General features: G+C 30.3%; 1 protein-coding gene across 5 annotated transcripts; it reads left to right on the forward strand.

Annotated features, from left to right (window-relative positions):
• The first annotated feature begins 2,877 nt into the window (after nucleotides 1–2,877).
• LOC114914913 (uncharacterized) lies at nucleotides 2,878–15,812 on the forward strand. 5 transcript variants are annotated; one of them, XM_083065641.1, is made up of 7 exons: nucleotides 2,878–3,390; nucleotides 3,490–3,580; nucleotides 3,797–3,883; nucleotides 5,386–5,475; nucleotides 7,077–9,371; nucleotides 9,451–9,765; nucleotides 9,858–10,086. In XM_083065641.1, the coding sequence occupies exons 5-7, from the start codon at nucleotides 7,090–7,092 to the stop codon at nucleotides 9,964–9,966; spliced, it is 2,706 nt and encodes a 901-aa protein (XP_082921767.1). In that variant the 5' UTR covers nucleotides 2,878–3,390; nucleotides 3,490–3,580; nucleotides 3,797–3,883; nucleotides 5,386–5,475; nucleotides 7,077–7,089; the 3' UTR covers nucleotides 9,967–10,086. The 5 variants fall into 5 exon arrangements, 2 of the variants coding, with proteins under 2 accessions (XP_082921767.1, XP_082921768.1); XR_014430224.1 differs by lacking the exons at nucleotides 7,077–9,371; nucleotides 9,451–9,765; nucleotides 9,858–10,086 and adding exons at nucleotides 5,779–5,896; nucleotides 15,231–15,370 and having other exon boundaries at nucleotides 3,261–3,390; XM_083065642.1 differs by lacking the exons at nucleotides 2,878–3,390; nucleotides 3,490–3,580; nucleotides 3,797–3,883; ... (2 more) ...; nucleotides 9,451–9,765; nucleotides 9,858–10,086 and adding exons at nucleotides 10,759–10,774; nucleotides 10,942–11,252; nucleotides 11,333–11,459; ... (1 more) ...; nucleotides 11,899–12,000; nucleotides 15,231–15,812.
• The last annotated feature ends 1,006 nt before the right edge of the window (nucleotides 15,813–16,818 follow it).

Here is a 16,818-nt window from a genome sequence, read left to right on the forward strand (position 1 = left end):
ACATATATGTATTTTACTATTCATGTATACGTATGTATGAATAGTATTCTACTATGCATGCATAGTGAATGGCTGCGCATGAGGGGCGGCTACGAGGGGCTGCGGAATTCAGAATTCTAAAAATTTAATTAATTCTAATATTTTAATGAATAGTGCATAGTAACTTTAATATTATAATAATGAAATAATATTATTTTAATGAATAGTGCATAGTGCATAGTAATTTCAAAATTTCTATAAATAGGGGCCTAGGGTTTTGAAAATTCATAATTCTAGAGAGAAGGAAATTCTAGAGAGATAGAAAGGGAGAAAGAAAGAGAGGAGATTCTGCCCTAGTTCCGGTTCCGATTTAAGAGGAGGAGGTTCTGCCCAAGTTACTATTTATCCAGGTACGGGAGAAAAGAGGGTTATTTATATGTAGAGTACATGAGGGTATTGGGTAGAATTTCTCACACTACAAGAAAAATACAAAATAGCGACCGAAAATAGCGACCGAATTTTTTCGGTCGCTATTTTGCGACCGAATTTGCGACCGACCAAAATAGCGACCGATTTAGCGACCAAAATTTAGTAGTCGCTATTTTGCGACTGAATTAGCGACCGATTTTACTGGTAGCGAGAAAATCGGTCGCTAAATCAGTCGCTGTTAAATTTTTTTCATAAAAATATAGTTTGCGACGGAATTAGCGACCGATATTGAAAAATTATTAAAAACAATTGCGACCGAATTAAATTCGGTCGCTAATCCTAACTTTTGAATTTTTTTAGCGACCGATTACATTTCAGTAGCAATATATAATTAAAACTTAGCGACCGAATTGAAATCGGTCGATAAATTTTTTATTAAATTTTGAATTGAAATAAATGTATTTTCACTAAAATTACCCAGCAAGATTCGATCCCTGGTCATTTGAATGATGGGCCAACCACAATACCGCTGTGCTAATTTGATTTCATTGTTTACTATTGAAAGTAATTTATATATATAAAATACAAAAGCTTATAATTTTTGTTATCTTATAATTTAATATTGGATTTTTTTTATTATAAAACATAATAAATAAAATTTAAAATCTGTATCAGTTTTTTTGATAAAATATTTAATTAATTTTAATATATAATAAATTTAATATCAAAATATTTATCTATATTTAAATTATAATTATTATAATCTTTTGATTTAATATTAGATATTTTTTGATTATAAAAATATAATAAATAAAATATAAAATCTGTAGTAATTTTTTTATACAAATATTTAATATCAAAATATTTATAATAATTTTAGTTATGATTTTTATAATCTTTTGATTTAATATTAGATTTCTTTTGATTATATATTTTAATGTGTTTTATTTAAAATATCAGTTAAAACATTTTATTATCTTTTATTTTAATTTATTATAAAATAATTAGAATATTTAATTTAGTATCATTAAAAAATAAATATTATAAGATTTAATTTATTTAATTTTATTATTTATTATAATACTTTTAGTCATTGTATTGATAAAAAAAATATTTTTAATTAAAATATATTTAAAATTTTTAATTAATTCATTATCATTCACTTATTTTATTAAAAAGTGATAAAATATAATTTATTTTCAATTAATTTAATAAAATAAAAACTTTAAAATATATATTTAAAATCTGTAACAATTTCTTAAATACAAAAAATTTAATTAATTTTAATATATAATAAATTTAATATTAGAAAATTTATTATGATTTTAGTTATAATTTTTATTATCTTTTAATATAATATATCTTTTGATTTGTACCAAAAAAAAAATATAATATATATATAAGATATTAAAATAATTAATCGAATAAGAAATCATTGTGTCATTCCTTAATCTAGAAAGTTTCTCTATTTATTTCTGTCATTGAATTTTGTATTTAAATAATTTTAACTACACATTTTCAACATTTTTAAGTAGTTTAATGTCATATTTGAATAAGATTTGAGTAAATAAATATATCTAAATGTGTTATTTTAATAAAGGATATTTTTGTAAAAAATATTTATATACCTAGAAATATACTATCGCAATCAAATATGAAAATTTTTTAATTCCTATGAACTCTTTATGAATATTCTTAAGAACCTTTGTAAGTAATCAAATAAATTTTAGCTATTCTCATGAATCATGATTATCAAAATTTGTAGTTGCTAGAAATCATGATTCCTGGATATAAAACTTCTCCCTTAGTAAACATTCCCTAATTGTATCAATTGTTATCAAGTGATAAATATATAAGATCATATCCATAAGATTGGGTGGTTATTTTGCTATGATCTTTAATTGATTTAAACTACACACATAAAAGACCAAGAATATTTAATTTGGTTGACATTTAATTTTAGAAAAAATATCGAATAAAAAACTAAGAAAATAATTTTAAAAGATAAGATTAATATTTGAAAAACTTTCTAGATCAAGGAATGACACAATGATTTCTTATTCGATTAATTGTTTTAATGTCTTATTTGATTCTCGTTGAAGGTGAATTAACTTATTTGTAACCCTCATTCTTTTTCAAGGCACGAATGTATATATCTTATTGAATTAATCTCTATTCTAACAATATTAATATATTAAAGTTTTACAAATTTAATATATATATATATATATATATATATATAATTTTAATAATATATTAATATGTATTGTATTTATAATATATATAAAAATGATTACTAGAGTAATTTTTTTATACAAATATTTAATATCAAAATATTTATTATAATTTTAGTTATGATTTTTATAATCTTTTGATTTAATAGTAAATTTCTTTTGATTATATATTTTAATGTGTTTTATTTAAAATATCAGTTAAAATATTTTATTATCTTTTTATTTTAATTTATTATAAAATAATTAGAATATTTAATTTAGTATCATTAAAAAATAACTATTATAAGATTTAATTTATTTAATTTTATTATTTATTATAATACTTTTATTCATTGTATTGATAAAAAAATATTTTTAATTAAAATATATTTAAAAATTTTAATTAATTCATTATCATTCACTTATTTTCTTAAAAAGTGATAAAATATAATTTATTTTCAATTAATTTAATAAAATAAAAACTTTAAAATATATTTAAAATCTATAACAATTTCTTAAATACAAAAAATTTAATTAATTTTAATATATAATAAATTTAATATTAGAAAATTTATTATAATTTTAGTTATAATTTTTATTATCTTTTAATATAATATATCTTTTGATTTGTACCAAAAAAAAAATATTCTTAATTTTTAATAAACATTTAAACCCTAGTTGCTTCACGACCCACCACACCTCTCCTTCTCTTCAACGCTCCCTCTTTCTCTCGTTCCAAAGTTCCCTCGCCGGCCACCACACGTTCTCTGTTAGAAAATTTCTTTTGTTTCTCTTCAGTTTCGTTACACAAGTGAGTTTAATAATTGGTTTGAAAACTGATGTTGGTTGGGATGTTTTGTATTTTCAGGATTCTTACTAATAGGCAATCTACTGCTAGATCTAAGCAGACGCTTCAGACCGAAGCAACTAACCTTTCTGCACAGCTTACCATGCTTCAGGTATGCCCCTTTCTTTTGTTTAGGGTTTGGTAACTTGTTCTTGTCAGAGCTTGTGGGTGCCCTCTTCTTCCTCTGAAGAGCCACATTAAGGGACCTGCTCCTGTTTCAAATCAAGGTTTCTATTGCTTTTTGTGGTGTTATAGCAGGATTAAGGTTAAGTTTATGGGACCCACACCGAGAGTGAGAGATTCAGTTATTTATATACTTTTTTTACAGGGGAGCATCTATGGCCTCGTTCTTATGGACTGACTAATGGTCCATCGTTGACTGATTTACACAACATTCGCCCTGCTGATGTAAATGGTAAGAAAAACAACTGCTCGACATTTTACTAGTCAAGTTTGCAATTTTAGTTCATGTTACAAGTATCTCTCAGTCAATTCATCAAGGGGGAACAAGTACTATGGTGAATGTGTTACTAGCTCAACCAAATGTTTGAGGCCAGCTAACAAAGAAGCTGTTTTGTCATTTGTTTTTGTTTTTAATTATAATTTTCAAAGCCTTATAACTGATTGGTAATCATGCTTGAAATTTGATGGATATCTCATATCTGGCTTAGTAGTTCTGTCATATGTTAATTTATAATTTGGGTTCTCCTGCCCACTGTTTAGTGAAAAACATGCAACGGATTTTTTTAGAACAAAAGAGTTTTGCTGAAGTGACATTTATTTGAGAATGAAGGAATATGTAGTATTGTTAAGAAGTGTGTAAAGTGAAATAATGTGTTATCTATACTTCGTCAATAATGTTTTAGTGATTGGTTACCAATGTTTATCATATGATTAATAAACTACTCATGCATTTTCCAACAGTAAACAATAAACTTCCCGATAAATTATTGGACAACGTACAAGTAATTGAAATCCCTTATATTTGACATCACATACCACCTCCTCTAGAATACCAGCAAAGAAAAACTATAGTAACATTAATTAGTTAATGAAATGGATATGCATCAGTTAGGAGATTCACGTTGTGGATTTGTCCAATAACAAAATCCTAAAGTTGGTTTTGGATGCAAGGATGATTTTTCTTCTCCAAAATCCGATTGAGAAGTGGAACCAAATATTGGTTCTAGATATTTATCCACACTAGTTTTGCAAGCTATAGTATAATACACTTTTGCAGTTTGTAGGATAATTCAAAATTTATGCTGTTTGCTGCATTATATTTTAGAGTAGTTATTGAGTTTTTACTTTTTATTTTTTTGCCAATCTGAATTGAAGATATTTCGAGTAGGAAAAGGATGCTGATATTTGCAATAATTTAAGTCAAGTTTAAATCATGTTGTTGCTTTATCCAAAATGCATATATTAGAAAGAATATATGCAGACATAATTAGAGAGTTTGGTCCAAATCCCTTTAAGATCATTTGAATATTTGCCCAAATGGAATGCATAACTTATAATAGAGGGTGGCTTTTTCCCCGTATCAAGTGTTCACCTAAGAGACAAAGCTCTTGAAAGACCATGTGCTATTAATTATTAAGGTTAACAACAGGGTAAACTACACTGCTAATCAAAATCAAATGGAAACTACATTGTCGGCACAGCTGCAAATGCAGAGGCTTATGTAACTCTCTTAGAGTATTCCACATTCACCTATTTTCAATTATTAGCTTCACCTAGTTAATTCGGCTTGAAGTTGGAAGTAACTTCCAAAGGCATTAGATTATAGACAAATTTTCATCAATGCATGGCATCAAACATAAGTACTTCTTTACACTATTAGTGTTCTGCACACTCTTTTTCAGTGCATGAATGCAAAAACTGGAATTTATTGTTTTTGTTTTATGTAATCTACAGATGAGGACACAGCATCTATAAGTTGAAGTTCTTGCAGAGTTATAAGCAAATCAATGAGGTTGTCTGGGCAATAGTTATAAGAAAGTGTAGGTAGGGCTTCCTTGCATATATCTGTTTACTCTTTTTATTTTCTGGATTTTTCTCATACATAGAATGAAGATGACATGATATCATGTGAATTTATGTCCAAATTTTAGGATTTAGCCATTAAGGATTGTTGTTATAATTATGTCACCTGAGTGTCAAATTTGCTTAAATCTGGCTAAGCGCGACAGTTATATATTGTTGAAATATTGCAGTACTTCCAAAAATAATTGGACTTATTAAAATCTTATTTTGTGTTCTCATTGTTTGAAAACTCTTAACCCATCTTAAAATAATTGGATTTTTCAGGTTTTAACATGTTGGGTTAAGAAACCAGAAAAACAGTTCCAAAGCCTTGATCAGAATCGAAGGCTTTGCAGTAAAAGAAATCAAGAAAATAACAGAACAAAGATTAGGGAAAAGTTCTGTAAGTTTGAATCTTTCTTAGAACTACTAAATTAATAATTAATTTTCCACAGACATGGAATCTAATTCTGAATTAACTAGATGTATAACTTGATGCAACTTATAAATAATGGATAGATGAAATATCATCTTCCTCTTGAAGATATTAACGTTGCATGTAGTGTAATATAGGTAAAAAAAAATGTGAGTAACATTAAAAAATAAACACTATTAATAAATGTGAAGATTATGTATGAGTATGACTATTTGACATTTAACTTAATCTATAGTTTACATGACTAACTTAAAATTATTTGGTAAATTAGTCTATATATTTCACTGGTTAATAAAAGTAACACTTTTTAATCATATTTATTCATAATAGTTTAATAAAATTTTATTTTTTTTACATTAGAACTAAAATCTCTTTTCACTTATTTACTAAAAAAAAAATAGTCTATATATCTATTTACACAAAACCAGCCATATTGTTGTAGCAATAGAACAAGTCTTGCGTTTCACCTTTGTAGCCATGTATGAAAGGTAGCCAGAGATTTAGGATATTAACAGCAATGCTATGTTCCTTAGTTTTTTCCCCCTTTGTTTCTACAAGTATGGCTGAGAAAGGAAATTGTGAAAATTGAGGAGTGCATTCTTCAGTACCACCATCCTGTTTTTTTATATATATAGGCACCCCTTAAATAATGTATTTTATTTCATAAAAGAAATCTTAGATGAATTTGAGGGTGCTTAATTTCTTGTTCCCATCTTGTTGCTTTCGTTCCTTTTTTACAAAACTTCATTTGTTGTATTACTACTTAATTACTACTTAATTGTATAGAAAGTAATTGAGTTTTTTTTTTGTTATATTTTTTAATCAAAATAATCACTCATCGAACGAAGGTTGATATAAAACGACAACACCAATTTAAAGGTATTAAGACGAAGCTCTAATGAAAAGTAATTTCACCTAAATTTTATCGTTATTGAAATGCCTTATTAACTTTTTGGGGGCTATATTATCGTTTTGGCTCGTACAACCGTGCTCGTGTGTATAGTTTTTTTTGTATATATATTAGTTTAGCCAATTTTAGTAGTCAGTGGAGATTGTATTCACTTTTCATACTTGAATTTCAAGTACATAGGGTCTAAACTCATTATTTTGACTCTATTATTAAGTTTCAACTTATGATAAGTTGTAGGTAGTTTGCATCAATGGAAATTCCCGAGAATCGAAGGTGGATGTATAATAGATTGGATGCTACTAAACGTTTGAAGGTTGAGTTTGTAAACGGAGTAGCTGAGTTCCTAGAGTTTGTTACTAGTCAGGACAAATTTCATAACCAAGGCAATGTCACGAGATGTCCATGTGTCAAATGCAAATGTAAGACTTTCAGGACTGTGAAAGAAGTTTTGTGGCATGTTAATGACAAAGGATTCATGCCTAATTATTATTGGTGGACAAATCACGGTGAGTTGGAACCAGAAATTCCTCAAGTGGTGGTTGAAGGTTCATACTATGGGAGTGGTGAGCAAAGGGAAGAGTTGAATCCTTATGAGCAACTGGTCATGGATCATGCTGGACCTTCAATCGGCCAACGCATAGAACATGGGCCAGACTACATGGAGGAGAATCCAAATCCTGAAGCTCAAGAATTCTTTGATATGCTTGCAGCTGCACAAGCACCATTATGGGATGGATGTGAGAATCATTCAAAATTATCAGCTTCTTTGGCAGTTTTAAGCTTAAAATCTGATTATAATATGTCAGAAGGGTGTTTTAATCGAATGGTCGAACTTATGGGTCAGACGATGCCAAAAGACAATGAAATGGTCAATAATTTTTATCAAGCTAAAAAATCGGTGCGAAAATTGGGTTTGGGTTGTTTGAAAATTGATTGTTGCCCAAAAGGTTGTATGTTGTATTACAAAGAAAATTCAAATAGAACAAATTGCAAGATTTGTGGGGAAGATCGATACAAGACAACCAATAAGAGGGGTGTTGAAAAGAAGATCCCTTCTAAAAAAATGTGGTACTTTCCACTCATTCCAAGACTAAAAAGATTATATTCCTCAATGGCCACTGCATCTCATATGAGATGGCATAGTGAGAATGAAAGGGACTCAACTATCATGTGTCATCCATCTGATGGAGAAGCATGGAAACATTTTGATAGGGTGCATTCGGAGTTTAGTCAAGAGCCTAGGAATGTCAGATTAGGCTTATGTGCAGATGGGTTTAATCCTTTTGGTCAATATGGAAAAACTTACTCTTGTTGGCCAATTATCTTAACTCCATACAATCTTCCACCTGGGATGTGCATGAAGAGAGAATTTATGTTCTTGACCATATTAATTCCAGGTCCATCAAATCCAAAATACAAGATTGATGTGTACTTGCAGCCACTTATAGATGAGTTGTGCACCTTATGGAATGATGGCACACTAACTTATGATGTGTCATTGAGGCAGAATTTCATGATGAAGGCTGCTTTGATGTGGACAATTAATGACTTTCCAGCTTATGGAATGTTGTCTGGTTGGTCGACTGCTGGGAGACTTGGTTGTCCTATTTGCATGGATAAATCAAAGGCATTCTCCCTTAAGAATAGTCGCAAGGTTTCTTATTTTGATTGCCATCGTCAATTTCTTCCACATAATCATCCATATAGGAAGAATAAAAATTCATTTAAGAAGAGGGTTATTGAGACCTCAAACCCTCCTCCACGTTTGTCTAGTCCTAATATATGGAAGCAAGTTGCTCATTTACCGCTTGCCCAAGATAGGGGAGATGAAAACCCTCCACATTATGGAGACAAACATAATTGGACAAAGCAAAGTATATTTTGGACCTTACCATATTGGAAAACACACCTTCTACGTCATAACATTGATGTCATGCACACAGAGAGAAATGTGTTTATGAATGTGTTTAACACTGTGATGGACATTAATGGGAGGACAAAGGATACTAACAATGCTCGATTGGATTTAGCAGAAATATGCAATCGAAGGGAATTTGAGTTGAAAGATGTTGGTCGTGGTAAACTTATCAAGCCTAAGGCAACATATGCATTGACTAAATCCCAAAGAGTAGCTATTTGTCAATGGGTCAAAGAACTAAGGTTACCTGATGGATATGCTTCTAACTTGGGTAGATGTGTTGTTATTAAGGAGGGAAAGTTACATGGAATGAAGAGTCATGATTGTCATGTTTTCATGCAACGATTGCTTCCAATTGCATTCGACTCGTTACCGAAACCTATTTGGAAGGTTCTTGTTGAACTTAGCCATTTTTTTAGGGAATTGACTTCTACTACACTAAATGTTGAGCAATTAAGAGTTATGGAAAATGACATACCTGTGTTGTTGTGTAAGTTGGAACAAATATTCCCACCAAGCTTCTTTGATTCAATGGAGCATCTTCCTATTCATCTTCCCTATGAGGCTAGGGTTGGTGGTCCAGTCCAATATCGTTGGATGTATCCTTTTGAGAGGTATAAAATTGATAATCAATTATATGTTTTCCTATTATTTTTTCAAATTTTTAACTAATGCATCTATATACCTTTCTAGGTTTTTACATTCCCTAAAAAACAAAGTCAAAAATAAGGCAAGGGTAGAGGCTTCAATCTGTGAAGCTTACTTAGTTGAGGAAACATCAACCTTTGCTTCCTACTACTATCCTTCTGAAATTGATACAAGAAGGACCAGAATGCCTCGTAACGTTGATGTAGATGAAGGTTCTTTGTCTACTCCTTGTTTATCAATTTTTAACTACCCAGGTAAAGCGAGTGGAAAATCTACAAAATATTTCTTGGACCAACTAGACCTCAAAGCTGCTCATTTGTATGTTCTTCAAAATTGTGAAGAGGTTGAGCCATATTTAGAGTAAGACAATGTTCAGTCCTTACATAACATCCACATAAATGTTAATGTTTTCATATTGTGTAGTTTGATTGATTTATTTTTTCCCATTGTAGTATTTATGTCAAATATTTAAGGCAACTCAACCCCACTGCTTCAGACGTTCAAGTTGGTCAGGAAATTTCATCAAATTTTCCTACATGGTTCAAAGCATATGTAGGTTAACATCAAATTTTCCTACATAAAATTTTATTTTCCCTTAATATATAACATTAATTGTTACATTTTTTAGGTTCTAAATTCTGAAAATAATGTTCAAGATCCACTGTTGCGTAATTTAGCATGGGGGCCCAAGCTAAAGGTTGAATCATGGCCTATTTACACTATAAATGGATATAAATTCCACACTCTTCTTTGGGGTCAAGGCATGAATTCATCTAATTGTGGTGTTTGGGTACGAGGAACTAGTGGTCAATTAGAATCTGACTTTTATGGAAAATTGACTGATATTATTCAATTGGAGTATACTGGCTTACCAATAATGAAACTAATTCTTTTCAAGTGTGATTGGTTTGATAATACTCCTAATATCGGAACAAGAGTAAATGATAAGTATGGGGTTGTTGAGGTAAGGCAATCAAGGAGGTATAATAAGGCTTATGACCCATTCATACTTGCACAACAAGCTGAGCAAGTTTACTTCACACCATATCCTGAGGGACATAATGATTGGCTGGCCATAATAAAGACAAAGGCTCGTAGCAGAATAAATGATAATATATTAATTCAAACTGAGCAAGAGGTTCCATACCAGGATGATGAGGTTGTAGGGCTTCAAGTCATGTTACATATTGACTCAGATGTCATTGATGATTCTCTAGTTGATAATGATGTTGGTGGAGAAGAAGTAGATATGCAATCATTTGATCAACCAGACATGGTGGATGAATTTATTGATGATGAATACATATCAAGTGAGGATGATAATGATGATGAGAATGAGAGTGATTTCAATGATACAGATGAACCTTAGGTAATTTATACATTAAATAATTATTTGTATAATTCTTTTGATGTGTAGAATGACTTAAATATAATTTTATGTGTAGAACATCTATTTTGTTGTGTATTACAAGTCTATTGGATGAAAACATAACATTTGCTCTTAAATGTGATATATGTAATAATTTCTATATTCAGATGGCAGATAGAGGTAGAGGTAGAAGTAGAGGTGGTGGTCGTAAAGCACCTCGTGGTCGAGGTCATGGTGGTGTTGGCCTTCACATTTCGAGCTCCGAGTCATTGTTACCCACACAAAGAGACCCACTCCCTATAGTTCATGAAGAACCAATTCCCACCTTCGTAGGCGAATCAATTCATAATACTCATTCTAGACAGGACACACCTTTAACAGAAGAATGTTCATTGACTCCACAATACCCACCTCCTCCCATTCCTGAGTCTGGGGATTCATCTGACCAAAGGTTTTGGCTATCCTTGAAAGGCAAAGAGTACGTACATTTTAATTTAAAGATGATTTTTCTAATATAACATTGTTTAAATGTGATTTTGACAATATCCTTTTTAATAGATTTGTTCCTGCAAAAGGCCCTGCTGATGTCATTTCAGGGATCTTTAAACAAAAATTTGAGGGAGCGTGGCCCACTTGGAAGGCTGTGGATGAATCAGTTCGGGACATGTGGTTCGGAGAGTTTCAGGTAATTAAATTTTGCTTAATTTAAAATGTGTTGCATGTACTTTTTAGTATGTTTCCTAATTCATTTTTAATGCAGAAAGAGTATAAGTGGGATCCACAACATGATCGGGCCATAAGAAAGACTTTTGAGCATAAAGGATCAACTCTTCTAAAAAATGCTATGCATAAGGTTAGACTAGGTGTCGATAAGGGAAATTGGATCCCTGAAAATGCTCGAGCTATTTTGGATCAACATTGGGCTTCTGAAAAATTCCAAAACAAAAGTAATACTGCTAAAGGGAATCGGGCTGTAGAGAATGGAGCAACAGCTTACACTGGTGGCTCCATATCTGCAGGAGCCCACTTTGAAAAATTGGTAAGTTTATTTCATTTTTTTTATTTATATTTAGTTCAATTTCATATAATTGATTGGTTGAATTGCAATATTTAAATTTATATAGGCGAAGGAGCTAAATCGTCCCCCTACTGCTTGGGAATTAGTGGAAAAGACAAAAAAACTTAAGACTGGAGAATGGGTCAATGATAAAGCCCGCAACATTGCTGTAAGTTCCTCTCCATGTTCTGTTTTATTCTGTAATTTTTGTTGACTTTCCTTTTTGTTTGTGATCAATTTTGTCTTGTGATGTTGTTGATGTGTGTGACTGTTGTATAGTTACACATTAGGCATGCCACTGGCCATGTAGTGTTTATTGTACTTTATAGAAGATATTGCTGAATATCCTCTAGTTGTAGCGTACAACTTGGAGAAGAGGATTATCCCTAGCTTCTTGGTAATCAAAATCTTGATTGATAATTTACAATGATAATTATTGTAGCATCTTTTAATAAGCAATGCATGCAGTGTATTATTGATTGGAAGCAGGAGAACAAAATTGCCAGTTGTGGAAGTGACATTACATTATCAATTATGGCATATGTTGCACTCGCTGATTTATTATCACTAACATTCATTGATTAATTTTGTGTACTTGGTTGATGGAAAACCTTTCTCTAAACTCCGATCCTGTGGCATTTGTTTTTACTATCCTCTGCATTGGCCCAAAGAGGCAAGTAGGACCATACCACCACTTCTTAAACCTTGCTTCTCACTCACACTTGACTTCACACACAAACAGCTCTACATATACTAATATTTTAACACGAATTTACTTATTTTAAATTAATAAAATAAAATATTAAATAATAAGTAAATATTGCTTTATATATATTAAATAATTCTCATAAAAAAAATGGTTAATTTTTATATTAAAAAAATATTGGTACATACATATAAAATAAGTATTATCTCTGAAACATAATTTATTTTATGAATGAGAAGAAGATTGAAACTCTGATGAGGTTGGTTTAGAGGGGGAAGCGGTTTTGACAAATATGTGATACTGAGCTAGGTGGTTTAAGTCCAACTTAACTTTCTGAAACTTGTGCAGTTGAAAGTGACTATTAGGTAGATATGTCACAGGCCATAATAAGGATATGTGGACTGTTACAACCCAATTTACCTCATCCTGGACCTCTGAGAGAATAAAGACTTATTGTCTTGTGTATTTTGATGTGTTACATATGATAAAATATAACGCACTAATGCTTAAATATACTAATGCTAGATCATAATCCTAATTAAAGAAAGAAATAATTAAATATTACAAAACACATTATAGGGAAATTAGTCCCAAGAGATAATCTCTAAGACACTCTAAATTATTCAAAGATATAATCAGGATATTATTGGATATTTTTCACTACACTGAATAATATTCTCTTGTGTATATTGTGATGTTTTACTTTCGTAAGATTATAAAACATAAACCCCTAACCTTTATTTATAATAGTACTAGATCATAATCCCATCTGAATAAAGAGACTAGTCATGAAATATTAGGAAATATTAAAACTAATGAAATAGGGAAACTACTCCTAAGAGATAATCTGTAAGATACTCTAAATTATTCCAAGATATAATCAAGATAGTCTAGTTAGGGAAATGGGTCAATGTGTCTCTTGAACTGAATGTTTTTATATTGTAAATAATAATTATAAATGCATTGCAAAATAGATATGTTAATGAAAAAGTTAATGAATATTATGCACTTATTTAATTACTCATTAGATTAATACTTTAAGAATTATTATCACAATTAATTATTAAAAAAACTAAATAATTGATAATACATATAGTATGAGAACGGAGTAGGTTATTTAAAAAATTAATATCTTGAAATCTTAGATTAGTTTTAAAAAGAGTTAATGGTGTTCTCATTAAAATTTAATATACCCTTTTATCAAAATTTAACTGTGAACCGTAATTATATTTTTTTATATCAATATCATAGTTCTATTTATAAGGTAAATTGAATATATATATATATATATATATATATAATTATACTAATTATAAATATCATTCTATTGAATCAATTAAAAAGTCTACAAAAATAATTCTCATAAAACAATTTGAATAATCATTCTATTCAAATACCTTTTATCCTAATTATTATTAAATTGTTTAATTTTGATAAGAAAAGGGAAAGAAGCCAAGGTTAATCTCAGCTCAACTATTGATATTAGCAAGTCCCACATTGGCCAGTTAATGCTAGAAGCAGTTTTTCCCCTTTGTATATGTGGTTTGCTTGAGTAATCAGCTTAATTAATTATTTATTCAATATTCTACTGTCAAACGAGAGCTTATTCAAAAGCTTGCCGTGAAACTTGTTGAAATGAATTACAAAGAGCTTATTGGAAGGTCATAAACTACTTTCATAAACCCAAATAATCAAATGTCCTAGGACATGACTTTTGTTAGCCATTTGGTATTACGTGTCATTGGTCATAGTTAAGTCACAGACTCAAAATTGTTAGGCATGGAGGCAGTGGAGAATATGCTGTCTGTATACTACATATATGCTATGAGATTTTAACAGTCTTGGTTGAGTGAATTTGACAAAAACCTATGGATTGTGACTAAATTTGAGCAGTGCTGTCCTACTTTGAGCTGAACCAGCCTAAGCTGTAGTTTCACTGGTCAGACAGGCTAGACCAGACTAGGTTTAATAAATATACTGTGAACCTTAACAATTGTATTTGTAAAATATTTGAAAGATTTTTTGTTTTCAAGTATTCATTAGAAAATTCTTTAGTAGGTTTAATCTTTTTGTGTCCTGCTAATTTTATGGTAAAGGCATATTCACAAACATTTGATTCGGCTCAGTAGTCTGTACTCTGTACTGTTATCACATAACCATTTTATACTTTTTGCAATTCTTTTTTTTTTTTTTTACCAAAAGTGACATGTGATAGACATGTCTACACTAAAACTGCCATAAACTATATTGATTGTCTTGGAGGAAGCCCCTGGTTATTTGTTAGAGCATGTGGTGGGGTTCAATAACCAAACCTTATTAGTTTATTTCAATGGAATCAAATTGTGATTAATTGTTCTACCATTACCATTTTTTAATAAATGAAGTAATGGTTTTTTACGTTTTTATGGTGTAGCCCCTTCAACTTAAAATTGTAACTCTCTTGTTAATGCATACTGCTCCTTGGAATCATGGATATATATATATATATATATATATATATATATATATATATATATATATATATATGAATTTGAACATTTGCCAATTACTGGTAACTTTATGCTTTTGATAGCATCTTAGAGTAGCTAACAGTTAGATAAAATAGCTAGGTGGTTACTGTTGTAGAAGTAAGAATTATTTAAAATATTATTTCCTTGAAATTTTTGTTGAAATAATATTTTTTATTTTTTTAGGAGAAATATAAGGAGCGTCTAATTGAAGTCAAGCAACAAGTTACACAGGATGACACAGAGGGCTCTGCTTCTACTTGTATTAGTGATAATGAAGTTTATTTGCAGGTGGTTAAAAAGAATTCGAAGGGGAACTTGTATGGGCTTGCTGGATTGACCGATGATTTCATTCGCTCAACACTTCCACAATCTTCTAATTCACAGCCATCACCAGTCACTGCAGGGGTGATTGAAGAAATGCAAAATAGGATAACTAAATTAAATGCTGAGCTTGCTGCAAAGGAAGCAAAGGAAAAAGCATTGGAAGAGCATATACGACAGCATGATGAGCAGATGCAGTATATACTACGCCATCTCAACATTGACCCTTTAAGGCCAACCCGTCCTGCACCGAGTACTACCCCAGATGATCCTGACCATGCTGTTGATGATGCTCTTGATGACATAGCAGAAGACCCTTAATTAAGCTTCTTTATTTTACTTGTTTCAAGATATTTTATTGTATTTGACTATTACTTTGTTCAAGTTTAAACGTTTTATGTTATTATTGTGTTTTTAGCATACTATATTGACATACTTATATTTTATTTAGTTTTCACTATAATATAAATCTTCTTCGATAAGATTTTGTCTTTTAGTATGTTCTAGTTTATTATTATAAATTGTGTAATAAATATATTGTTAATTTCATATTCGTTAACAGGTATAAATTTATAAATAAAAAATAATTTAAAAATACTGGTATATTTTAGCGACCGAAATAGCGACCGAAATTATATGTAGCTAATTTAAGTTATTAGCGACTGAAATAGTGACCAAAATAATTGGTAGCTATTTTAAATTTTAGCGACCGAAATAGCGACCGATTTTATCCGTATCTATCTCAGGTTTTTAGCGACCGAAATAGCGACTGATTTTATCCGTGCCTATTTCACTTTTTTTAGCGACCGAAATAGTGACTGATTTTATCCGTACCTATTTCAGTTTTAGCGACCGATTTAGCGACTGATTTATAAAGTATTTTTATTAAATAAATACAAAAATTAGCGACGGAAATTGCTACCAAAAAATTCGGTCGCAAAATTGGTCTCTAGAAGTTAGGAGACCAAAATTTTAGCGACGGATTTTTATTGGCTAGCGACGGAATTTTCGGTCGCTAAATTGCGACGGAAAAAAAAATCGGTCGCTATTTGAAATAGCGACCAGGGTTTTAGCGACGGATTTTTTCGGTCGCTATTTCGGTCGCTGAATGAAATAGCGACTGAATTTACCTAAATAGCGACCGATTTTGGTGGTCGCTAAAACTTGATTTTTTTGTAGTGTCAGAAGCATGTTTAATTTATCTGAATGGAAGGCTGAGCCTCCTATTAATTTATAATTTAAACGTTTTTGATAAAAGACTAAAATGTACATCTTTGTTATATTTTTATTACATGATTTGGAAAATATAAATGGATTCCTAACTAGGAGGCACTGCCACCTTTACTGGAATTAATTTATATTTCTTTATTATTATCTGTATATATATAATTTATAATTTAGAATAATTATTCTATTGAAGATATAAATTGATTCCTAACCAGGAGGCACT

This window comes from Cajanus cajan, chromosome 10 (assembly GCF_000230855.2).
Source record: "Cajanus cajan strain Asha chromosome 10, NIPB_CcT2T_4, whole genome shotgun sequence".
NCBI classification, from domain to species: domain Eukaryota; kingdom Viridiplantae; phylum Streptophyta; class Magnoliopsida; order Fabales; family Fabaceae; genus Cajanus; species Cajanus cajan.